This window comes from Lethenteron reissneri, chromosome 21 (assembly GCF_015708825.2).
Source record: "Lethenteron reissneri isolate LAM-NWPU_2019-01 chromosome 21, ASM1570882v1, whole genome shotgun sequence".
Classification (NCBI taxonomy): Eukaryota; Metazoa; Chordata; class Hyperoartia; order Petromyzontiformes; family Petromyzontidae; genus Lethenteron; species Lethenteron reissneri.
The window spans coordinates 5106911-5133899 of NC_083799.1; the positions used below are offsets into that span (position 1 = coordinate 5106911).

Genomic DNA, 26989 nt, shown 5'->3' on the forward strand with positions numbered 1-26989 from the left:
TTTAATTATTCGCAGTGGTCTCTTCATGTCCTCAATTTCTTATTTTAACACATCCAACAACATCTTCCTCCAGGCTCTTGATATCTTTTCTCCCGTGCATCCTTAATGAACTTCTCTCATTGAGCTGTTGTCTCTCATATGCCCAATCCAACTCGTTTCTCTTATTTTGATTGTAAAATTATCCCAAATACATCTTCGCTTGTCCTCTTTTTCTATCCTCAACTGATAATTTCCTTTCCTCTATAAATCCATAACTTTAAATGTTCCAGTCTACTAACATCCTCTGCTTCTGCTGTCCATGATTTCGATGGCATATGTTGTTTCACTCCACACACATAATTTTTTTGACAATTTAATTTTTACATTCATATCAATAGCTCTTTTTAAATGCATATTTTTCCATCGCTCTTCTTGTCTTAATTTATTTGAAGCATATGCCATCTGATTTGATAATTTTGCCTTGATACCAGAATTGATTTGCCAGTACAAGTCATTGCATGTTAACCAAGATGTCTGTCCTATCTTTTCTTCCATTTCCTAATACTTTTATCAGCTTTTCTCTTCCCATGTTTGATCTTCACACCAAATCTTATTGCCGTTTTGTTCAAGCTCTCTACTAAATTAAATATTGTTCTTTACTTGACAGTTAATCGTTACCATTCACAGATCAGGCTGACTTAAACATCCCTTCATACAGATATTGTAACGTTCATTCACTTTTTCCCCATGCTTCTTGCTCTGTCGTTTCTCAGTGTTCATTGAACGAGAAAAAAGAGATAAGCAGGCAGCCTTGGCTGGCCACTCGTCAAGAAATCCCACCTCCAGTCTAGGGGTCGGCACGGTTTGAACCGACTCAAACTGGTTTCAAATTGAGCAAACCAAACGAAACCAAACCAGCGACGACTGAACCAAACCAAACCAAAACCAAACCAAACTAAGCTAAACCAAACCTCTTGAGTTGGCTTGAACCGAAAAGATGCGCGGCAAACAATATTCGCATTCAATACAAATATCAAGTGTATTAATCGCTAATTTCTACGCAGGCTTTCTTCATATTGAGATTCACTAGCAAGTACTGGACGACGATGTCGTCCACAGCCATCTCCTCAAGCTTGGCACGCCCAATGTCCTTGAACGCAGTGTGGTAGTTCAATGGCAGTGAAACCCCAACACTAGGCAACATCCGCGCCCACGAGCGCACACACATCTCGGCCTTGAACGTGCACTTGTGCAGGTTTGGTCGGTCGAGAAAGGAGCGCTTGGCGGCCGAGTTTGCTCTCTCGGAGGGCACGGACGACGCCGGGATAGGCAAATAGTCGAGGGCCACGCGTCGTAGGCGCGGGTACTTGCCGCCGTACAGCTTCCACCACTCGACGACGTCCATGCTCAGGTCCTGAGTCGGCTCAAGCAGGAAGCGGTCGACCTCGGAGGCGGCGCCGTCGTGAGCGTTGGGCGCGTAGACCATGTCAAAGAGGATGTTAATGCCGCCACGCGGCGCCGCCTTCGGCGCCGCGTCCGTCGTCAACGCTGGGTAGCGCTGGTTGAGAATGTCCGTCATCATGTTCTTGATATTGCTGTACTCGGCCTTTACAACCAACCAAACTAGTTTGAGCCGGTTCCACCCTGTCCGAGCCGAACCGAGTCGGTTTTCGTAGCCCCAAACCAAACCGAACCAGTTTAAACAGAGCCAAACCAAACCGATTTGGTTCGGTTCAAACCGCGGTTTGGTGGTTTGAGCCAAACCGTGCCGACCCCTACTCCAGTCCTAGGCTACTCTGTCCACCACTACTCTGTCCACCGCTATTCTGTGTACTGCTACTCTGTCCACCGCTACTCTGTCCGCCAGATACTCTGTCCATCAGCTCCTCTGTCCATGCAACTCTGTTTACCAACTACTTTGTCCAGCAGCTACTCTGTTCACTAGAGCTACTATGTCCACCACTATCTGACTCACATATCAACCCTTGGTCTCCCCAGTCTGCTCCAGTTCACTCAATATTTATGTAAGCTCTGACCATCTTTACTCGAATGCTTTTTCAAAATCAACAAAATATATAAAACACCTCTTGTTTTCTAGGCTCCTTTTGCAAACTGTTCTCACCATTCCAATCGCTGCTTGTATTCCGCACGCTTTCCTGAGAGCATCATTTTTAATGTATTCTCCCATCTTTTCTTGCATTCTAATGTAGAATACCTTTAGTATTATTTTGATATATGTGGAATCAAACTTGATTGCCTTGTCGTCTTTAAACTTTGTTGAACATGCCTGGGTTGTGCGAGTTGAGACGGAGGTGTTGGGTGAGCTTTGGGGCAATGGTCTTAAAGTGATATTCTCTGGAGGAAAAGCAAAGTAAGAGATGTGGCACAGTCATCTCGGATACAGAATGGGGAAATCTGTTTCCAAATTGTGAGCGATCAACACAAGATTTATGGTTGAAGACCAGCATGGACCCAAGGGATGTTGTCATCATCCAAGTGTATGTGTCAGATTCAGAACTGAGTGATGAGGAATTTAAAGAAGTTTGTGACAGCGATGAAAAATGTGAAGAGGTTTGTGATAGAATGAAACAACTGGTAGGAAGAGTAAAGGCAAATACTCTGTCGTGATATTGGGAGATTGGTTTGTAGTTGTAGGAGATAGGATGGAAGAGAAGTAGGCAAGTGTGTACTGGGAAGAAGCGATGAAAGAGGAGATACTCGTGGAAGTTTGTAAGTAGAAGAAACATAGTCACTCCAAACTCTTGGTTCCAACATGAGAAGATGTGCAGGTGTGCGTGGAAAAATCCAGGTGACACGAATCAAGTGTCAAATTGGCCATGTCTTTGTTGACGCATTGCATATTAAGCCGCTGGTTGCAATGCACTTTTAAATCTAGACTTAAAACTAATTTACTTAGAACTGCTTTTTGTGTTTAGTTTGTTGCCCTTCCCCCACACCTCTAATTAGCACGGTTGACTACGTACAAAGTTCAACATTTAGTACATACATAACCCATTACTGAAGTTGTGCGTGTGTGATCGTATGATGTATGTGTGTGGTGCAGGGGAAGCCCGGGGCAAAAGGGTCCGCTGGCGACAAGGTTAGCGTGCTTCCCTTTTCATCTTCATAATATTGTAATCAGCATTAACATTTCCCAATAGGTAATTCTAATGCCAAGCACATTTACATTATTTGATTATTAAATCAGACACTAGCTACAACATTCATAAGTTAATTGGTAACACGACTTGCAAAAATTACTTGGTAAACGTGTTGGATTTCGACACATGTTAAATTGTGAATGCAGGGATACAGAGGAGACTTTGGCGCATTTGGACCACCAGGCCCAGATGGGGGCAAAGGAGAGAAGGTGAGGACAGGTCGTTGTCACATCTGATCATTTACGATGCCTATTCTTGCCCGTTGCATTAACTCTGTGGCTGAGAGAAAGGAGCCTTGTTGCCCTCTTGGTGTGTGACAGGGAGATGCTGGTCCGGATGGTTCGAGGGGTCTCCCTGGGGAGAGAGGCAATTCAGGAGAGATTGTGAGTTCATCGTCTGTGAAGTTTCACATTTTTACTTGTGGCACCCGGATCACACAGCCAACCCAAGTGCTTGGCGCGGTGTGATAAGGGATGTCTGTGTTCTGTGTCATAGGGAGACCCAGGCTTCCCAGGAGTGAGGGGACCCACAGGAGGGAATGGGACGAAAGGCGAAACAGTGAGCGAGTTACTCCAAGACACACATTTATATAGTATCACCCAACATATACCTCAAAAGTAGTGCATACCGGTACTTTAATACACATTTCCTTATCACCCATCTTAATGTGCAGCTGTGTTTGTTGTGTGTGAGGTAAAGAAGCATCACCAGGAAGCATTGTTTCAGAAACGAGTGTTTTCTAGGTCATGAAGTTGGGGGGGTGGGGTTTACCATACTTCACCACGCCGGTTAGTGTGGGTTGGTGAAGGGGAAATGAGCCGTTTGATTGTCGGTGGGGGGGGGGGTGGGGTACGGGAGGTGCACGCCGCTCACTCCACGTTGTTTTTGTGGCGCAGGGCAGTGTTGGCGACCCCGGTGAGCCCGGCCTTCGTGGAGGTGTTGGTCCTGAGGGCGTGAAGGCATGGACTGGCGAACACCAAGCTCGCACCGGCTTTCACTGCTCGCACCACCCACACGCGACTCTCACACTGCACATAAGCTCTCACTCTCACACTGCACGCAAACTCCACTGTGGATCACCAGACTCAATGCACAGGCACAACGTATTGTCAGTTGCTGTTCAAATGCCGCACAAAAGAAGAAGATTCCGAGCATTGCACAACTAAAACAAGCTATTTTGTCCATTCACATTTAAAAGCTCTTCATGGTCAATGAAAGCCACTGACAGAAAGTTTTGCAATTATCAGTCTTAGTCCTGGCGCATTGCAAAATAGAATAGTCAAAGGGAGCATAACATTTTGTTATTGTGTGTTTCCTTTATAACAGGGAGACCCTGGGAGGGATGGGATCGGCTTCCCTGGCCCAAGGGGCGAGCCTGTAAGTACATGGGAGCTTACAACAGAACATTGACATTCCCACCTGATGATGGACGCTTGTGTTGCGCCCGAAACGTCGTGATTTATTTTATTTTATACCTACGTGACTTTACCGAAAGAACCAAAGAGTATGGATTCCTGCAGTCACGAAAGCTTCAAATCAAGAAGAAGATCTAAATGACATAAATATTGTGATATACGACAGACTGCGTATATACCAAGATGCGTATTGTTTTGTTCCAATCTGCTCAGGGTACTTCAGGTGATTCTGGAACAAAAGGACTCCCGGTACGATGATTTTTACTTTATACAAGCGCAGTGACAGCAGCACACTTTTCACGAGCGGAATGTTGAAGACAATTTCTGCACAACACATCTGAGACTTATTGATGGTTGATGGTTGAGTGTTTTAGTTCCATTCCCAATGAAGGTGCTCGCTCTGTGCTGCTCACCAAACACAGGGCGCAAGAGGGTTTAGTGGACCAAAGGGGCCATCTGGGATGAAGGGGATTCCGGGAGAGAAGGTAAGAAATGTGATGCTGTTAAACATTTTCTGCAAACATAATACTGTGATGCACAGTGGAATTTAATCGATCATCACTGGGGTTATCAAAATTATTTCCACTTCGTGTAACATCACTAGTGGTTGCCCTTTGAATAAACTGGGCCCTGTCATAAGCATGTGGAACTTTCACCCCTGGCTCGATGCTCCCGCACCTCCAATTGGCACAGTTGGCTATGTATTGTGCGAAAGAAATTCAACAGTACATACGTACATCCGCCAATGGAGATGAATGCTGTTCTGCTCCTCATTTGAATATGTGGCACTGTCACTAAATGCAAACCCACGAAAGTTGGAGTGAATCTTTATAAATGGACGCCTGGAAGATCTAAGTATGGAATAGTGAGGCCTGGCAACAGCATTTAAAGTAATTCTACAACAAAAAAAACATTCTGTAACACATTTTGTCTCTTAAAAAGATCAGGTTTAAGGTTTAGTTGGCAAGAGTATTTTCATCTGTAAGTTGTATACTGTTATTTGATCAATGTTTTACTTTTATTTCTCAGGGAGATCCAGGTCCATCAGGGGAGACTGGCGATAGAGGTCTTCGTGGACCCAAAGGACCTGTTGTAAGGGACACCTCCATAACACTGGACTGCAGCATACACTGTCAATGATAATACAACCAAGTGGCATGCTCATGTTTATGAATTAAATCGTGGCTGGTAAGCCTGATTGTAATACTTCTCGAATGAGATCTATCCATAAAATATGTAACTTTTAAGTATTGCTTGGTTAATATTCTATTGTTATCTCTGTGCAGGGCTTACCAGGCATGCCGGGGTCACCAGGTACTACGGTGAGTCACTGACCTTTCACAGTACATCATTCATACCTGCATTTCGATTGCATGTGGTGTAATGTGGAGCTTAAAAGTAATATTTTAAAAGCAGCGATGTCTTGGTCTTCCTTCACGCTCGCATGTCTGTCCAGGAGTGTGACGTGATGACCATGATTCGGGAGACGTGTGGATGCTGTGGTAAGGAACAGTGCTACTTAAATAAATCAATCGCATGTCTCTGGGACTTCCAAGTTTGAAAATTGTAATTGTGGGAAACTATTTAGTCACCGAGTTTATTGTTTTTTTTGTTTGGCTGGGGCACAATACGTAAATGCATAAGACAGTCGCTACATATGTATGTATGTTGACCTTCTTTTGCACCGTACATAGCCAACCATGCTAATTGTCTTGCAGACTGCGAGAAGACCTGCGGACCGGTCGATCTGATATTTGTGCTGGACAGCTCAGAGAGCATAGGGCAATCCAACTTCACCCTTGAGAAGAACTTTGTCATTAACACTGTGAGCCGCCTGGGAAATTTAGCCAAAAATGCCACCGACCCTTCAGGTAACAGCCGTACACCACCAGAGTCCAGCCGATCTTTATAAACAATACGTGGTATTATTTTGAGAACATGCTGTTTATTAAGCGTTTAAGTCATGGGTAAAGTGATATGTGAAATTACCAGTTCAAGTGATTTGTCTGACATTTTAATCTAAACAACATTCTTGAATTTCAGCAATGGGACTGACTTAGCAGATTTATCTCTACATAAACATGAAATATGTTTGTAAAATAAGATATTATGGATTGAGTTCTCAACCGAAGCGAAATGTAATACCACTCCTGCAGGAAAACAGTCGCAGACCATTATTTGTAATGACTAAGAGACTGTTGAGACAAGAAGCCACTATTTCAAGGGGGTCAGATAACATATGCCACGCATCTATTGGACAGTCAGATGGATTTACTGATTTGATTGCAATAATTGCACCGGTTACCAATCCTTCACATAGTATGATAATCAATATACTTTTTTAAAGCTATATTTAATGTGGACATAATGATTACATGTCTGCTCTGACTAATTCACTTAATTTGCTCAATATAAGCCTCATCTGGAAGAATTTGTGGAACATGTGACAGATCATCTTCTGTCTTACTTGGGACTCAAATTCAAGTACTGCTCAGGCACCCAGCTGCACTGTTCTAGTCTTCTAAGAATGTCTCCAAGAATATTTAACAGATTAGCAAGTCATGCCAAGAAAAGCCTGCACGCTCCTTAATGGGGCTTTATATATCCAGCAATATCATAGCTGCTCAGGAGCCTAGTGGATGTTGTAACAATACAAGACAGCGCGGCACTGCTGGTTTTGATTTTGCTGATACAAATATCCACATTTGTAAGCCACTTTGTTTAACTGTCATTTTTGGCCAGGTCGCTTCTGAAAAATAAATGAATACCTCAGTGGGCTTTGCCTGATAGGATGGGGATGGCTTAGTTGTATTTGTATGTTTTTGGGTGATTTGTTTACCTTTCTTGTACTTTGCACTTACTATCGTGTTTTTGTATTCTTTGTTGTTGTAACGTTCTTGCCTGCCCCTACTGGATATCTGTGAAAAATAGATGTATAGCTCATCGAATTCATCCACTATAAATACACATTATAATTCTGTTTCACTGCTTGCTGTGAAATTGCCCGCTCGCCTCGAGCAGGCCGCAGTCTAACGTGAGTGGTGGCACCGTGACGTTGTCGCGCAGGCATCCGCGTGGGCATCGTGCAGTACAGTCACGACGGCACATTCCAGGCCATCAGCATGTCTGACCCTGACATCAACTCCCTGTCCTCGTTTAAAACGGCTGTGAAGAACCTTAAGTGGATTGCTGGTGGCACATGGACTCCCTCGGCCCTCAAGTTTGCTTACGATAAGCTGGTGCACAATGGGAAAAGAGCTAACGTCAAGGTGCGTGACCATCTGCTGCTTTGCAGAATGTGTCCTTATCTAAGGGATGCTGCTATGGTGTACTGGTTATCACAACAGAAGTGATATCCAGAGGAGCAGATAAACTGTTTTATTCGTTTGACTAATCCATACAAATATTCAGATGCAATAGACTACGTGACATGTCATTACTGAGCAATAGCACTTTCATTGAGCGAACATTTCATGACTTAAGCATCAACAATGTTTTAAATGTTATTACTTTGTGTACGTGATATAAAAATTGTTAACAAATTAATTTCCTTCAAAAAGTTATCAAAACTAGAGTTAAAAAGAGGTGGTTCATTAATTCTGTATTGTAGGACTCAACAACATTTTGCTTGATAATTTTGCTTGCTTCATGAGGTCGGTGACATGGCTCAGCAGTGGTGCATTCGCCACTTGTTTTAAAGGATTGTAGTTTAAATCCCGAAGGCCAACCTGAATAATCTTGCAGGTATATTAAACGTAAAATACATCTGCTTTAAAGTGGGTGTTAAAGATTCCATTTCGTCATTTATAAAGAGAAGGCCATTATGTATGACGCTATCTTGGGCAAAATTTGCCAAATTCAAAATAGCAATCGTCATTCCATACTGGCAGTCTAGTGCCCACTTACAGGCTGCCACTGAGTTACCTTGTGCCACACAGAGACAAGCTGTGCTCCAAAACTTTTCTTACATGAAGAGCACAATATAAAGGCAAACAATATTTTATTAAATATCCTCAGTCTTCCTTGATGTTTTTTCTCACATTGGTGCACAGGTGTTCGCGATCGTGATTACCGACGGGCGGTACGACCCCCGTGATGATGAGAATAGGCTCACGTCACTGTGCGGTGCTGGTGTGAGCGTCAACGTGCTGGGCATTGGAGACATGTTCCAGGAGAAAGCCAACACAGAGAGTCTCTTGTCCATTGCCTGCAACAACCCTAACCATGTCAAGAACATCTCCCTGTTTACTGATCTTTTAGCAGAGGAATTCCTTTCAGAAACAGAGCACCTCATCTGTCCTGGTGATGCATCCCATCCCATCTGACAAATACACAATATTCGTCACCAACAGTGAACATTTTCTAATTGCATGCTTTTGATTATGATGACCTCTTCTGTCTGACATAAAGAATGAACATAGAGTTTATGTACGTTCAAATCCTGGTTGGGAGTTGACTCAGCCTATAATCATTCCTCTAGGGTGGATAACATAGTTACCACTTTGTGAAGATGTCAACAGTAGTTGTCCTATGGGTAGACCTGCCCCTTCCATAAGAATGTGGAATTACCACCACTGGCTCAAGGCTGTAAACGGGAGATAAGCACCGTCTGAGTTTTTACGAACAAGAAATCACCTTGACTTGACATTGAAGTAATCTTTAAATACTCAGCGAGAAACATGCAGAGCTGCATTAACTGTGTTTTTTGTTGTTGCAGATCCTCAATTTGTGTGCCCCAAGCTTCAGTGTGGTCCAGGTGGGTCTGAGAAATATGTAATGCTTTTGTAATGTGCAAATAAGTGTGAAGAAAAACCTTACTCGTGTTAAAACACTTGTTAATAAGGATAGTGTGAAATATTTGAATTTAACTTAGTCCATTTCATATCTGATGTGCATCAACTTTTTTTTCCTGACAACTGCAGAGCTGGATGTGGCCCTGTGCAATAACCGTCCCGTCGACATTCTCTTCATGGTGGATGGCTCCGAGCAGACTGGCATGAACAACTTCAACAAGGCCAAGCATTTTGTGAGAAGCGTCGCAGAGATTTTGACTCTCACAGAAGCGATGACATTAATTGAGCCGACTCCCTCCTCCGCTTCCACTCCGAGGATCAGCAGAAGCGAAGGTGCCCGATTGGGCGTGTTGCAGTACGGTGGTGAAACAGAGCAATCCGTCAATCTTGACTTCTCGGCCAACTTCACGGAAATCGTGGAGAGTCTAGAGAAAGCCAATTACCTGGATTCAGCACACTCGTTGATGCCAGCCATTGTTAACGCCATAGAAACCGTAGTAGAGAACACCGCCAACAAGTACAAGGGGGTGCGCAGCAACGCCGAGGTCAACTTCGTATTTCTGCTGAATGGAGGGACGTCTCTGGGAGGCACCAAGGAAGATCTGGAGAAGGCGCTAAGGGCCCTGCGCCAGCGTGACATCTTCACGACGGTAATCGCGGTGGGCCCCAACGTGGACCACGCGAGCCTACTGCCACTCACCTTCAACGAACGCGCCTCCATCTTCTCAGTGCGCAACTACAATGAGCTCTTGGTGCCATCCTTCTTCGAGCGCTTCATCAAGTGGGTGTGCTAGGCCCGTGGTGGCCCGGCCCCTGACGGGGCTCTCTGCTCCCAGTTTTCTCATAAGCCACTCGCGTTATATGTAGAACTGAATCCAATGGTTCAGTGAATGAAAATTTTCAAATTTTGATTGGCGATGAACCCCCTCCCCACCCCCCACAAGCATTAGGACATCTGCATTTGTTATTTGCGACTGTGAAATTACATGGTGACAAATTTCCGTGATCTTTTATGTTTGAATATTATTTCGTTATTAGGTTAACAGAAAAAACTCGAAAAAGGTATTGATATTGCAAATACCTGATAGCATCCATCTTAGCTAGTAGTGCGGTAAAACCGATGTGTGCTCTCATGACTATGTTATTTTGTTGTTTGATGGCTAATTACTGGATGACATACCCAAAAGTGCACAACTATTACCATGGCTGAATACGGCACTGTTGAGTTTTCCGTAATTTAGAAACATCATACTGCAGGTTCAAATGATCACATGGCTTAGCAAATAGACGCACATTTTTGTTAAACGAATAATATGCACCCATATTATTGTACACTAATACTTCTCATTTGAAGTTACATATCCCCTTTTCTTATATATATTATTAAAGTATCAGGTGCTACGCATAGGGGGGTTCCATCCACTACAGTGTTTGTAGAACTGTGAGGTAAGTGAAGTCACAATGCAGATGTCTCTGACATCTCAGTCGCCATTATATCCAATGTCATTATTTACCGGATCAGTCTGTTACAGTCATGCTTTGAGCTTCCACTAGAGCTATGAGTACAGTTGTCACAATTTAGCCATTAGGGGATGATTGTCTATTATGAAATAAAAATAGATCGTTCTGTTTTAAACTCTAACAGTTAACCTGCAAACATTCACAATGGCCCTTCACTCACAAAATCAAAAATGCAATGCAACTTTGCTACAGAACAGCCATGAAAAATACAACACGTGTGGCTAAAACATTGGTGTCTACATTTTAACAGGTGCTACAATGTTAATTTTTTTACGTAAATATATTTGCATAAGTATGTTAAATTGTTAAGCTCAGTTGCAGGTATGAGCTATGTTTTGTTATCAGAGCCTGAAGCCATAGCAAATCATACCGGTTTTTGAATGATTCAAGATAACAGAGATGTAATAAAAACATGCAGTATCTACACCTCATGCCGGTGTAATGTTATGTTCCAAAGAAGCAGCTATGTGTGTGTGAGTGAGGATCGCAATCTGCATGACTTTGCTTTGACAGGGCCGCGCAGCTTATGACGAGTGGTGCCCTAATCTCAGTGGTCAAAATGAGCCGCTATATCTAAAACACAAAACACTCATACTGACCGGCACTCTTCAGAACGGTTCATATCCAACTATACATGGGATGCAGGACAAAAAGGCTGAGGAAGGGGACTTTTACATTTCCATTTTGACCACTGCCTGACCCCGTATTTATTGTAAGGAGTATACATTTACAGCGAGGAAACATGACAGTAGTAATGCACAATTGCTCATTTGTGTAAATGTTGAAATGCGTGCGAGCACACAAACATGCGTGTGGTTAATGTCATGTCTCCTCTCACTCGCCTCATGAATGGGCTTTAATTACAGTGTTTTGCAGATCGTATGACAAGCGTGCAATGCTTGTCAGTGTCATTAGATATCACAACGGGGGTGTATCCTCATTCCATTGGCAATCATTGATGAGATCCGTTCAGTGGCCTTATCAAGGATAATGATAATAATGTGAGCCCTTTGTAAATCCACTGCCGGATGGAGGCCTTCCAAAGCCCTGTTGGTGGTAGGGCTTGTTTGGGCATACTTCCTCACACTCATCACTACGGATTGGGGAAGAGGGCGTCCAAGATCACCATTGATGACCGCTGTGCAGCCGAGGTTGCTAGGTTCAGTGCCACCGCTGTGCCACCACTATCCCTTTATCGATATCATCTATAAACCCAATTCAGCACTCTAATGCACTTTTAACAAATTGCCAATTGACTATGTATGTTTGTTGAACTTCGTTCGCACCGTACGTAGCCAACCGTGCTCATCGGAGGTGAAGCACCCGAGCTGCTGTTTGCCAATGTGAGCGTTACTCGAGGGAAGCTACTGGGATATATTTGATGGATCTGACTGCAAACAATAATTTAAAGCTGTAGATTGGAGCCTGTGACAGAAAGTCAGTTTTGACGTTCTGTTTTGAGAATGACAAGCGCAAGTGACACCATAAATATTTAAACGAGAACTATGTAGTGTAGTGCTGGTCAAATTTCGATTTAAAGTTTTCGTGACTGCAGGGATTCATCTTCTTGGTTCTTTCGGTAAAGTCACGTGACTTTACCGAAAGAACCAAGATGTAGTGCTGGTCTTTAAACAAAAGGGTGGCGGGACATGAGACTTGGTAATATCCATAGTTTGTTTGGTAAAGTGTACTGCCAAGCGACATTCACGTTTCGATGTTTTCCATGTGAGCAATCTGGCTGAGACTGCAGATAAGCACATTTTCCATCTGGAGGCTTGAAAAACAGACCATCACAAATCTAATTTAATATATAATATGCCCTCTATCCCTCTAACATTTAAACACTGTACTTTCCTTACTTATGCGGATGTGTTTTGTCACTGACAAGAATTAATGAAATCCCAAGCAAATAGCTTTGGGGAAAGTAATATTTAGGGCCTGTTAAACATTAAACAGAGCTGAAAAGGGGTATTTCTTACATGCTATGCCGAGTGTAAAGTTGTCGAGCAAAATTAGTTTTCATTAGAATTGGTGTTTCACTATTATTTTAAGCGTTTTAGGTGATTTTATCAGAACCATCTATTGTGTTATCTAGCACCAATTTGTCATGTGTGGTTGTTTAATACATATTTCCACAGCCAGCTAAATTGTCAGTCCTAAATGCCTTTAGGTTGTCCAAAATCACACTCTCTAAGGTAGCCAGGTGGCTCAGAGGTCTGAGCGATGAATCTTGCTCCAATGAAGTCCTGGTTCGAATCTGGGCGACTGCCCTTAATTAAATTGGATTGTTAGGTATAGAGATTGAAGATTTTAGTCCAGTCACAACTGACTGAAGAATAACACCGTAACATCATATTAATTCTACATTTAATTTGGCTAGATTCTCTAAAAATGACAGCTGGAATATCATGAGGTGAGCAATCCAATAGCACAGAGGGTTATAAAGTGTTGCCCGTTAGTGTGCTACAAGACAAAATAACAGGTCACTTTACAGGGACCTCAGAAGTAATTTTGTAATATTTTGTCCCATGGGCCTTCTTTGAATGCATGTGATGTAACTGTTCTGCAAGAGTTACAGACATGACGCCGACAACACAGTTGGGATAAATAAAACTCCCCCAAAATTACGGTTAAATATTTCTGACATTCACAATGGAGATGACAAGTTGTGACAAACAGTTGGATTCATTTGGAATACTGATGCAGTATTAGGTCTGAATTTCAAACACAAGTGTTTAACCAGAAAGTACACTTAAATTTAATTGGAACAACACAGTCATCATGTGCAATACTGTATTTTATATATACTTGACATTTGAAGGTTTTTCAGTAATACTACTTAAAACACTGTCATTTTATACCCATTGCAGAACTGACAAGAAAAAAAATGGTTCCTCAAATCTGCCCAAAATGCATGGGTTTTGTTTTTTTACATTTCCAACACAACACATTTGCTGGAGTGGGTTAGATAAAAATGCGTCTTGTAATATTTTGTTATTTAAGAATATTCTAGTGCTACGCAATCATTGCATGCATTCAGGTACAGAGGTGAACATGTGTAAAGTGCTCGATATGCCGAATGCGTCCAGAGGAAGATCAATTTTCCAGTATATTCCCATATAACCGGTGGTCAAGACTAATGGCAGAGTGGCAGCCAAAGGTGGTAACACGGCCGAAAGTACGTTACACAAGGGAGATGGGCTGATTAAATCAGTTCTTGTGCATCACCAGACCGTGAGATGCCAATGGCTTGGTGAGGCCTTCGTCCAGCAATGAATACATATTGGCTGAAGATAACGCAGTGAAAAATCTGGTTTCTTGTAGTAAAATAATTTCACAATGCTCAGGTATAGATATTCTTTTCATGGTAACTTAGAGACAGGTGTAAAAACGAATTCGTAAACAGAGACTGGTAGGAGTGCCAAGGTTTGCTGTCAACGACTGATCCTCATCAATCACGTCAGTACTAATCGAGATTACAGTTTTTCCCAAAGTAAGGCCAGGGTTGGCCATCATTGGCCCCATGTATCCTGCTAGGTGGAAAGTTTCGAAGGAAAATGTGCAGAGCACTCTGTTACAATAAACAGCCAAAGCATACATAGCAGAGACAAACATTTCCAGTGCTAATTTTGTTGGATCTATATTTAATTTCATTTAAATGCCTTCATAGGAAATGTTGGTATTTTCATACCTTGTTTTAAATTCAGGGATGACAGACATCAGAAATAAACAAGACGGATCAACTGCCTACAGAGCAATGACAATAATGAATCTGCAGCGGTTGTGCTGGTTCCATCAGTTTCAGCAAATGCAACGTGACTTTGAAATGGTGTTTTAAAGACTAGTTGTAAAATATATTAGCTCGTTTCGTAGCAAGACTATAGCATTAAGAAAAGAGTGCATTGCAGACTGCCTCATACTTGGAAATGTATCGAGAAAATCCTTTGATCACGTACTGTTGCAACGTCTCAAAGCTCCAAAATCACAGATGTGCGTTTAACACGTAGGCTTTCGTGACCAATATCCATAATATAGTTTTTTTTTAGTTAGATTGCGTAAATATATAAATATGTCGTTAAACCCGCCACCACCCGGCACAGCCAATTAGTTAGGTTTGTCACGTAAACAGAACATGACAATTCGTTACTAGTACAGCACACCGGTGTGTTGCACAGCAAAGCCACATTTACAATCTGTCTGTCGCCTGATGAAGGTAGTTGTAATTACTGGCGAAACGTCGTACTTAGATTGTAAATGTTGTGGCTTTGCTCTCCAACACACCGGTGTGCTGTACTAGTAACGAATTGTCATGTTCTGTTTACGGGACAAACCTAACTAATTGGCTGTGCCGGGTGGTGGCGGATTCAATGACACATTTATATATTTACGCAATCTAACCCAAAAAAAAACTGTATTATGGATCACAGATGTGCATTCAGTGGGCCAATATAGAAAGTGAAGGAGTCACCACCTTCATGTCTTTCTGGAAGTCTATAATGGGGCTGCCTTCCTTTAGGGTAAAGAAACCCTATTCTCATATTTTCACAGTAATCTAATTTCATAAGTGCAAGGATACAGCAAAGCACATGTAAACTCTATTTCAAACAAATTTACAAGACAGCACAATAAAAGTAATTGCATAATATTATTTACATAACTTTGTTCATTTGTGCTACCAACGTTTCCACAGTTTTAGGTCTGCATACATTTCTTTTGTTCCAGCATTAGCATGCACTGACTCAGATATTTTTGTTCCCAAACACTAAATACACATTTTGCCTGGCAAAGACCTCCATTGGACTATGCTGGGTCTGTGCTATAGTCCCAATATGCAGACTGCGTGTCTGAACAGGGTGGGGGGGGGGGCGGGTGGATTTTGGTTATAAGACAAATATCGGCACAGCTGGACACATGAAGCTGATCCATTAATGGACCACATAATGTACATCTGGCTTCCCTGTTGATGCCAACATTTTAGAGCAAATGCCAATACCTTGTACAAAAATGCTGAATTTTATTAAAATGTATAGCCGCAAATATTTTTCAAAAGGCTATGCATAAACCCAGACAATAAAAAACTGAGAATCAATGGGTCATTCAAACCCTATATAAACACTGTAAGAATCATGGAAGCTTTGCGGTATTTCCTCTAGTTGCTCGAGCAGCCTCCAATTATAGATGCATATGTAGTAAGACGCTGGCTTTCAGCGACCCGATAGGAAATGAACAGGCAGGACTGAGGTCACTGTAAAGGAGATACTGTGTTCAGGCCGTGGTCTCTGTGCCTCCCCCTTCCTTGGGTCCCTGCTGCTGCCCTGCTCTGCGCCTCTGCTCCAGTTCCTTGCGCTGCACCTTCTCCCGCTGACGCCGCTGCTTCTCCTGCACTTTCCGTTCCTTCTCCAGCATGGCCCTCATCTCCTTCACCTTCTTCTTGAGGAGCCCTCGCTCGCTGAAGCTGTTTACTCCCAGTGCCTGAAGCGTGGGAATAAGCAAATTTCATTAAAAGCTTCATTCACATCATAAATAATAACAATTAAATATTAAAAATACTCAACACATTTACCATTGCACCCTTAATACTTTGGCATAAGGCAGTGTTAATGATGAATCTCGTGATTTTCTTTACATGCTTGTACTCCACGTATGTTTGTCCTTCCACAACTATTAAGCACTGTATTTTTGAAACAGTGTTCATACCTCTTCCTAGTATAACCATAACAAATACTGTCATTGGTGCGAAAGTGTCCCCGGGGAAGCCAGTTGGTAGACAAATTCAGGGCCGCGTGATGGACGGCACCACCTCATCCCCGCCCCCCCCACCGGCCTCGTGTTACAAGCGGCGGGAAGGCCTCTGCATTCTGCTCGCCTTGAGCTTGGAGCTGTCGACCTGCAGCAGCTGCCGCCCGTCGACTCCGCGCGCCGTGAACTCGGGCACGTGCTGCTCCAGGCCAAGAGCCCGGAGCCAGGCAGCGACGCGCTCCACGGGCCACAGCTCCGGCGATGGAGACTCGGCCCCGGTGGCACTGCCCCCGCCGCCACGCCGGCTGGGGGAGCTCTGCTCATCTAGGATCTGGAGCGAGGAGAGCCGCCATTGAGAGCACAGCGGCCACCGCAGAGGAAGCACAGAGCAATGGGGCACCGGCCGTCGAGCACACACTACAGCAAAACCAATGAAAAAGATGTAAAAGATAAGAATTGACACGTTGCGTGCTCAGCGACCACACCAATATACGTGTGAGGCTGCTGAATTGTAAACCCTCATGCCACGTGGCGATGTTCAAAGCTAATCATGTCGCTTTGTAAAATTATTATAATAAAACATTTGATGCAATTTTGCTTTGAAAATCAGTATGCGGTAGGAGGGTTTAAACATCGGGAGCCAACCGCTTCGATTGGTAGGGATTGACAAGTATGATGTGACTAGGGGTGTGTGAAGTTTTCAAAGCCTGATTTTAAAAATAAGCTGTTTAAAGCCACCTCCTCACACGCCTAATGGTGCTGATGAAATGAAGGATCGTCTAAGCAAAACGAATAATGTAAAAAGCTCATTAGCCCTCACCTCATCATCAATCATGTCCAAGCTCTGCACAGTGCAGCAATGTGGGAGACAGGCACAGTGTACCATCAAGCCTGACTATTTCAATGGGAACTCATTGCATGCATTTACAATTTCAAGAAAAGTATGTAATGATTACATGTGTGTGGCAGTGGTGTTCAAGCCCAGGCCTTGTGACTAAGTACCTGCAACATTTCTGAGGTAATTCATATTCTTGGGTTAGAAATTAATAGAAGTGCCAACATCTGCTCACAAGGAAATCTGGGCTGCTGGTTTTTGTGATGTCTAGGATTGAACACCACTGCTAATCAGTACACAACGTGTTTTTGGATAAAACATACTTTTTATATCGTACCATCCAGTAAAGTAGAAGGTTCTTAATTGTTTACAGGAAAATGGCCTATTTTAGATGTTTAGTCAATTCCTTTAGGAGTGTTTTTTTATGTGGGAGGAAACCAGGTTGCCCAGGAAAAACCCCCATGCATACAAGAACACTTCAAACCACACAGGCCAGAAGCCTACACGCTGATTAGTTGACTAAATATGGCCTTTCTCCATCCTTGCATCCACATTCATTCATCCCATGGGTAGTGCCCCCTTCTGTGGAGTGGCTGAGTGTGGGGTGGGAGGCAGGGGGCAGTGAGGAGGTTGGGGCCTCACCTCATTGGAGGAGAAGACGAGCGTGTGAGAGCGCCCCGTGGAACGCGGCTCTGCCACCCAGCCTGTGAGCTCGCTAGAACTCGCGCTGCTTGGACTCACCTCATCCCCAAACGACAAGTTGGGCTGCACATGCGCACACACGGTCGACACACATCCAGACGGGCATCAGCGCATACACGGCATCCAACTTAACATTTTGACAAAACTACATAGAAGATGCAGCTACCTCCTCCATCAGTGGGGCATTAAGGAATTGCTCAATTGTTACTGCGGTGAAGTGCAATGTATCATCTTCTTGGTTCTTTCGGTAAAGTACACGTAGAAGGGAAATAATAAGATAATAATAATAAAACATAAAAAATACAATTCTCACGACGTTTCGGCCACAACGCAAGCAGCCGTCCTCAGGTGAAGAACAGGTCTGTCGGAAAAACAGACGCTGTCATTCAGACGCTGTCATTCAGACGCTGTCTTTTCGACAGACCTGTTCTTCACCTGAGGACGGCTGCTTGCAGTTGTGGCCGAAACGTTGTGAGAATTGTATTTGATTGTTTAATTTTTATTATTTTATTATTTCCCTTCTACGTGACTTTACCGAAAGAACCAAGAAGATGAATCCCTGCAGTCACGAAAGCTTTAAATCGAAATGCAACGTATCACTCGCATCACTGATAATTGCCCCACACAAGCTTTTGCAAGAGGTACAAATGGAACTTTTGTGGCTGTCCTAGGCACTCTTGAATGATTTTCCAAACTCAACATACACAAATTATAAACTCGTCTGTTGCTTTTCAAATTCCACGGGAAAGAAGACTACAATACTTTATTGGCAAAGATGTAATAGAATACTGCATAAGGGACAAGTTACTCAGCGATGACGCTGCCTAAAAGACGTACACTTACAGACATATTATGTAAAAAGAAAATAACACAGTAAGATCCTCTCGTTCAATTTCTAGATAAAGCAATACGTGGAAATAACAAACTTTACGAATCCATGAAGAAACAAAAAAGTAAAGGATAGGCAAATAAAATAGGGTAAATAAAACTTGGCGTAGATGCAATACTGTACCAAATCTAACGAGCGGTTGAAAAACGATGGCCAGGAGAGGGTTATCTGTGTAAAGGGTAAGAGGGGGGATAAATAATAAATGAACAAAAAATATGAATAAAACTAGTGTACGATGTATGTTGCTTGAAATTACGTTATGTAAAGATGTAAATTACAGATATTTTCCCCTGTATCTTAAATGGGCACATTCTTCATGAGAGCCTTGTTAAATTCCACATGTGTAATAGTAAATAGATCTGAAGTATAAAGTATTGAGTTGCGGTGTTAAATAATTTTCAACAATGCCGAATTGTGATGTCGATTACCGAATACTCATTTCCAAAGCGATTCATTCCACTTCAATACATTTTTCTAAAATATATCTTCGATGCAATTTTATTATGAAAATCGGCATGACGAAGAAGGGTCTAAAAACTGACAGCGTTACCACTTTAATCAGCAGGACAGGCAAGTGTGGGGTGTCCGTCTGAGCAAAACGTGCCCATGATCTGTCATACGTGCTGGGTTAATACAATTTGACTGGGACTTGAGAAGGAATGCGTTCGCTATGTGTGGCATGGAGCCACCCGGCTGCACCTTGTTTCGAGCTTTCACGGGACTGGGCTCCACTGAGCTCTCCGGCGTGGTGAAAGAGTGACCCTCCATGACCCTTGCTCCAAGCGTTACCTCTCTCCCATCCACGTCTGACTCTCCGATCACAAACGACACCTGAGCAGCCCTGCCAACCACAACAACAACAACATTCTAGCTTTGACACAAGGTGCTGTGTGTCAGTGGTCAGTGTAAGATAATTTTGGCGATATGCTTTTGGAAATCGTCATACTGATCTTGTGCCAGCACATTGTTGGATTCATCTTCCACTTTCTTGTCTCTCCTGGTGGAGCGTTGCAGTAGCAGCACTGGAAACGACACGGCATTTTGAGAAGCTTTAGCGAGCAGTTCTTCCCAGCAGAGGCAGAGAGATAAATGAAACGTTGAGAAGCGCTTACCTCACTTTGTCGCCAGGAGGGCGATTGCCTGATAAAGATGGGGAGGAGCTGCTCAAGTCTGGTGACTGGCTGTTCCCTCGCCTCACTGCAAGAAGGGTGGACTACTTCATAAAGCTTTTCACAGTAAGCACATGGAGGTAGAACACCGATTTGACAAAAAACAAAACTACAATAGAAGTAAGTCAAAATGTCAAAGTGATTTCTTGTTCAAATGAGGCAGTGCTCATCTCCTGTTTAGAGCCCTAAGCAGTTGGCGGGAGTGCCACATTCCTTTGACAGGGGTGAGTCTATCCATAGGACAACCACTTTTGACTTCCCTATGAAGTTGTTCTGATTGTATCATCTGCAAAGGGTCCCCAGATGGGTCAATAAAATTCGTATGCACTATAAAAAAATATATAATTATGAAGAGTGTATAAATGTAGAACATTTAGGAAATTTCATATATTTTTTTTTATCCGGCCAGTGGATAACATCACCCACTCAGGCCTGGTTTAAGGAATGTTTAATAAACCGTCGTAATAGTTTGTCTTGTAGTTACGTGTTTAGTTTGTTGAGCAATGGCTACAGAGATGGGCAAAACATATTCAAATTACATATGACTGGGATGTTACACAGATATAAATCACAAATTAACTGCCATGTAATTCACCTACAAATTACGAATTACTTTCAAGTGCATAAATTAGATAGCAGTGACACATTACAAAATGAGATGATGTTACATTTATTTTACTGCATGTGATTGAGATACCGCTCATCCCTGGCAATGGCCTGTCCCTAATGCGGTGTCCACGTGGCGGAGTGCGGGGCGAGCACGAGGGCGATGAAGACGTGGCCAAGGATGGACTGCGGCTCCTGCCCGGGATTCGTTCGCTCCGCACAGGGCCCGGAGAGGAGGACCCGCCCAGGGACGAAGTGGATTTCAAAGTCACTCGCCGTGAGCTGCATTCCTCCTCCCTGCCCTGCTGGCATCATGAAGCGCAGGGAACAAAGCGGATGAGCGGATTCGTATGAGCTGGGAAGGGAGCAGCATGCATGTTGAACTTCTTTTGCACCGTACATAGCCAACCATGCTAATGCGAGGTGCGGGGAAAGGACACCAAACTAAACAATGTATGTATGTATGTTGAACTTCTTTCACACCATACGTAGCCAACCATGCTAATCGGAAGAGCAGGGGAAGGACAACAAGCTAAACACAAAAAGCAGTTATAAAGAAATTAGTTGGCATGGCCAAGAGACTCCAGCCTGACACATATTACTCAAATCTATAGCACCAGTTCCACAAATGTTATGTAAAAGTTAACACTTAATTTTCCCAAACATCTATAAGCGAAAGACACAATTGTATCTTATCTTGCACATATACAAACAATTGCTTCAATGGTAATGATATTAATGATATTTTTTTATGTACATATTCAACACGCAATATGCCACGGTGTCTCAGATACAAGCAATATAAAAAATACTCACAAGACAATAACAGTCATATTTTACCTCATCATTGGATGACAGCAACAGATATCTGCCCAAGTGGCTCTGTGGCAGAATGCTCAATTCATATTCAGAGGGATGTGAGTTCAAACTCCGGTTGGTAGTCAACTTGGCCCACCATAGTTTCACAGTCGATAAAACAAACACGACTTTTTGGGAATTCCACACTTGTAATTATTTGTTGATGGGTACCCTATAGGAATGTAGAATTTACACTGCTGACTTAAGGCCACCAGAAGAAACTAGCAGTGGCCAGTGCTCACTTGAGCGGGCAATACTTTGGCTTTACCGCCGTCATCCTTTAAACGTGTCTTGTTTGTATTAAGCTTGCTCTGGCCTGCTCTTGCAAAAGGGGCAGGGCTCACGGTGGACTCGAAGGTGTCCTCCCCGTCAGTAGAGCCCAGGCTATCGCGGATGTGGGACCAGGATGGGCGCTGGCGACGTGCACAGCCACCCAGCTGTGCGCGCGCCTTCTGCGCGCTCGAGTCCAGGCGCTCTGTTTCAGGAATCACTTCTGAGAAATCTGTGGGTAGAGCAGCCACACGGACATGTCAGTCTCCTCCAGCACTGGTGCACAATATCTCTCTATCACTCCCTACACTCGCACAAGTGGAATTCTTCGGTGTAATGATGACCACACAGTCATTCCGGCCAGCACTGTACTTCAGTGATGATGGCATTTTTTTAAATACCAGCACAAATACAAAATGTTATGTTTCTAATCTCTTAGTGAATTAAATAATTAATTCCCCTTATCATTTGTATTCTGTTAATTTCCTAATTATTGCCTTGTAAAATGCCACCTGAGTATGATTCATTAATGAGAGTAGAATTGCAATCATAAAGCATTGTCATTTATCGAAATTCACCTAAGTTTGTGTTCGCCCAGTGAATCGGGAACTGGCAATCATGAATGTATATTTTATAATTATCATCGGTCTTGTGCCCTCCAGAGTCTTCTCAATAAAACGCCAGTTCCCTTGGGGGACGGATTTTGCCGCGGTGCAGAGAAGCACTAGAGCCGTCAGTCTCGCTGTCAAATAAGGACCCTCCCCTAACTTTATCTCCCATACAATGCAGGAAACTGTAGCAGGATCGTTTATTTACATTTAATGTTGACAAATTGTGGCTGTTATTACGATAAACAGAGGTTGCTTTTATATTAGTCCATTTCACATTGTTTTACTTTTGAAATTTTTGAAATGCTCTGCACAGCACCTCGTTTGAAATATTTATACACCCTCATATTATTTTACACTGTTTTCTTATGCACTAAGTTTGTAAACTAAAATTGTATTCTTCTCCCTTGAAAGCGTGTCTTCTTAATGCGCTTTTACCCATGTATAAATGACAAGAGCTGACTAAATGAGCTGAGTACTGTCATCTATCTTGCGATTAGCACTCTAAGAGTATAATGTTTCACTCAAAGAGCACAATTTAGCTGTACTTTTTAAAATTAAATTTTAATACTGCATCACCGTGGAAGGAAGTTTAAATTGAAATAGTTTCAAATCCAAATACTCGCAAAAACTGATTAGATCGTCTATTTGCAATCACTTAAAACCTAACACAAGTGCGTGCAATAACCTGGCTCATAGCTTACTTGTGCAGGCAAGAGCTTTTAAGCTAGGAAGCAGTTTGTGATGCTAAATATTCATGCAGCCATAAAGCTGTCTACAAGTGTGTGGCCTGCCAGCAAGGGTTATTTATTTACTTCAATGAGATGCTCAGCTTGAATGATGCATCATAACAAAGCACAAAATCAGTCACTGTATATCATTTCAATTATTTTCACGATACAACCAGCAGGAATACTAATAAGCAGCTATAATGTAATGCTTTATACTCCAAATTGCTTTGACAATCGGGAAATTATTGAGATATTCCGATGACAAAACGATCATTGTTTAATGTAATTTAATCATAAATGAATCAGAAAAGCTCCGCTTACCAAACACATCTTCCAGATCATCGCTCACACTTTTGCGCTTGTCCTCCAAGGAGCTCTCCGCAGGAGTGCCTGTAAAAAAGAATAGGAACGTCAGTTTTCAACCTATTTATACACAGCTGTTGGAGAATAAGTTACTGCTTAATGCCACAGAATGAAATCCCATTACCAATATGCAATAGTATTACTCTGTAAATTATATGAATATAAATGGTAACAAACAACAAAAGCACACAGTTATGAAAAGCAAATAATATTCCAATGCATAGAAGCTGGATTCAATTAAACCACCTAATGCTCAGCACAGTAGCAATGACAACAACATGCAGTATATCTTTCATGAGGTACATGGCTCTTAGTCATTTTTGGAGCTAAGTGCCTTTTAATTCATCAAAGATGGAAAGAAAAACCATTAGCTTTCCTCTTGGGAGCACAGGATTGATTACTTCCCTTCCGGACTGATCTCTGATCCAAAGTAACCGTTCTTTGGGCAGAGTCCCCATTATGACAGAGCCCTGCCTGAAACTGAAATGCTCAAAGCACAAGCCTCACAGTTACACCGAAACAAAACACCCAGATGCCACAAGCGACATGGCGATGACAAGACGTGGAGGACAACACCGAGAGCCTCAAAACGAGCGAACAGGATGTGCGATGAGAGCCACGGGGACCCCTCACTAGCTCTCCCCACAGGACCGCGTGGCCACAGCATGCTCACCAACCTTACCGCTAACAGCCTTCTCTTTCGAACAAGGGTTCGTGGACTTCGGCTTAGCAGTGGAGGCCCTCTTGCCACGCACTTTCGAGCGGAAGAACGACAACATCGCCATGCCGAGAGCACCTGGCAGCGTGTGTGCCGACGAGTGGCAGCCACGGACAGCCGGCCCACTGTCCGGCCACAATGGCTCTGCCTCACGATTGGTTTCCTTCATCACGGGGCCTTAACCCCTTGCAAGTCAGAAGCAGTGCTCAGCGCTACAGCCTAACCATGCTGGCATTAAATGCAAGGCACTCGGGAATATAGAATGATTGTAGGGTTAATTACGGGGTTTTTTTCATGCAATTGTTTATTTAGATATCTGTGTTGGTATCGGGTTTTTAACTTAGTATCCTTAATGCACATAGCAGTCAAATGTAGTGTAACAGCCATATTACAAGATGTCACACATTTTCAATCTATATATTTTCATTGCAGGGAAAGGAAATTGAGTATAATTTTTTACTTTGTAAAAAAAAAACCGCTACATTTCATAAATAAAAAATATATCGGGTAATGCCTTCATATGACAATAATTTAGACATTGGAATAGGTTAATCTCCATGAAGCTGGAGCATGATAAGATGCAAGAGGAGAGGCTGTGGATTTATTGCTTCCCACGGCCGGCATTGAAGCAGCCTCCGCCAGGACCAGGACAAGGGCGTTGCCTCCCTGGTCGTGCACGTGAGTGTAGCATTAGGCCCTCACAATGAGAGTGTAGCAATAGCCCCTGACAATGGGATTATATACATTAAGCCCTCACAATGACTTTCTACATCTATAGGTAGAGTTAATTTGTTTCTACTGAAATTATTTGACCATAAAAGGCACACTACGTGACAAACGAATGATTTTTTTAAGGTTTACTGCACCGATTTCACTGGATGTTAAGTCCATAAGTTGTTTTAAATATTAACTTTCAAAGCGTTGTTAATAGTTAATTCGTAAATTCAGGAAAATACACACACTGAAACTCCATGTGTTGAATGAAGTTCAAAGGATAGTTGAATGTGTCATTTAATCTTATGGTGTAATTGTATGCTTTGGAGAAAAGATCATTACAATAAATATAACATTGCATTAGCGTATGGTAATTCACTTGTGCAGTGCAAATGTCAGCCCCTTCACAAACAACACACTACATCACTCTGTGTGACCTTCTGTCCGATGGCTTTACGGCTTACATTAACAAACCCAGCAACACTGTCAATCTCTTGGTATAAATCAATGAATCAGATTTTATTTCTTCAAATGTGCCTTTCTTAAAACCGAGGCCCCCATACCTAAAATCATCCGTTATTTTTTTTAAACCATGCAATTTAAATAGTAATTAGGTTGATCTGCAACCAAACCTTTTGTAACATTAATTACTTTTCATATGTGAAATCCAGCACAGGGTGGGAGCCATTTAGGCAACGAATGGGCCCCAAATGTTTGTAGTCACATACTGGGGATGTTGAGCAAATTAACTATTTACCAACGTTTTACTGTAACGTAACACATTTATGTAAAGGTCACCGTAGTGCTCTCAAATTATTTAAACACGAGTGAGCAGTGATAACCAGCACACTACATGTTCCATGTAAAATGGACACTATGAAAATTGATGCATTTAGTCACTGTCTGTTCCACCACACATTGATGTTAGTCTAAAGCTTGTCAGTCTTTCTTTAGCCATTTTTTTAAAACAATAAACAGATTACACGCAATGTTGTAAAATATGATCAATTGAATGACACCTCATCGTACTAAATTGAGATTAAAAGGTTATGTTTAAAAAAAGAATCTTTCCATACAGTTATGAACAGCAATGATTTCCAGGCTATATAAATCTAATTAATATAAATTTGCATGCCCCTTTAATTTAGGGGAACACATTTAATGCATCTGCATTTGAATGAAGCCTACAGGCAAGGATAATTATTTATATTGAATGTATAATTTACTTTCAGCAATGCTTGTTTCCGTGTAAAAATTTATGGAATGAGAATAATCCTATTGGGGAAAACCCATTCAGAGAGAATGAAGGAAAACATTTTGGACAACTTTTCTCATCCAAAAGTCATTGTAAGGTGAAACAAAATGATGAGTCTGTATATTAGTAGTTAGTGCAACATTTGTGCTTGCCCTGAAAGTTTCTGAACTGAAAGTTTCTCCGACAACTTGTAGTTGACAATTTTGTGAAATAGTTAAATGCTTACAATTTCACGCTCACTGAAATTCAGCATTTGCGCACGAGGCAATCTGCTGAGTAACATGTGTTGTTGGCACATGACTGGAAACAGATAATAATTGTAAAGTGATCATCCTTTTTCAGAACATGCATGTTCCCAAATAGTATTATTACTTTTATTACATTGGCTTTTATAAAAAACATATTTTCTTAATATGTTATTTCCAAAAAAATTATGTACTTTGATATTATGACCAAAATATTAATGTATTTTTTTACATGTGGGGCGCATGTACACAATTTACGTGGTGTAGAAGGGAAAGTAAGCTACCAAAATGACCCACAGTAAAAATACCACTTTTATTGTCATTTCTTCATTCATACAGACCCACTTTTATGGAAACCACAGGAGGAGCTACATCTGAGGCTATCAAATGACATCAACACTGAAATAGCTTCTTTCAG

At 42.3% G+C, this 26989-nt stretch overlaps 2 protein-coding genes across 2 annotated transcripts in view; one reads left to right on the forward strand and one right to left on the reverse strand.

Moving 5' to 3' along the window:
* The window catches only part of COL6A2 (collagen type VI alpha 2 chain), a 28820-nt gene extending 17525 nt beyond the window's left edge, over positions 1-11295 (forward strand). The window contains exons 16-31 of the mRNA XM_061555574.1: positions 3044-3079; positions 3287-3349; positions 3461-3523; positions 3636-3698; positions 4037-4099; positions 4467-4517; positions 4769-4804; positions 4978-5040; positions 5585-5647; positions 5842-5877; positions 6012-6057; positions 6274-6426; positions 7622-7824; positions 8608-8857; positions 9273-9311; positions 9478-11295. Of these exons, the coding sequence (XP_061411558.1) occupies positions 3044-3079; positions 3287-3349; positions 3461-3523; positions 3636-3698; positions 4037-4099; positions 4467-4517; positions 4769-4804; positions 4978-5040; positions 5585-5647; positions 5842-5877; positions 6012-6057; positions 6274-6426; positions 7622-7824; positions 8608-8857; positions 9273-9311; positions 9478-10142 (1893 nt within the window). The 3' untranslated portion in view covers positions 10143-11295. The remainder of the gene's footprint in view (positions 1-3043; positions 3080-3286; positions 3350-3460; positions 3524-3635; positions 3699-4036; positions 4100-4466; positions 4518-4768; positions 4805-4977; positions 5041-5584; positions 5648-5841; positions 5878-6011; positions 6058-6273; positions 6427-7621; positions 7825-8607; positions 8858-9272; positions 9312-9477) is intronic.
* A 265-nt stretch (positions 11296-11560) lies between these two features.
* Positions 11561-26989, reverse strand: part of LOC133345098 (neurabin-1-like) — a 34616-nt gene continuing 19187 nt past the window's right edge. Inside the window, 12 exon segments of the mRNA XM_061555575.1 lie at positions 11561-16341; positions 16736-16939; positions 17429-17452; positions 18086-18208; positions 19158-19202; positions 19734-19875; positions 19981-20048; positions 20050-20056; positions 20147-20231; positions 20901-21114; positions 22012-22169; positions 23598-23666. Coding sequence (XP_061411559.1) covers positions 16135-16341; positions 16736-16939; positions 17429-17452; positions 18086-18208; positions 19158-19202; positions 19734-19875; positions 19981-20048; positions 20050-20056; positions 20147-20231; positions 20901-21114; positions 22012-22169; positions 23598-23666 — 1346 coding nt within the window. The 3' untranslated portion in view covers positions 11561-16134.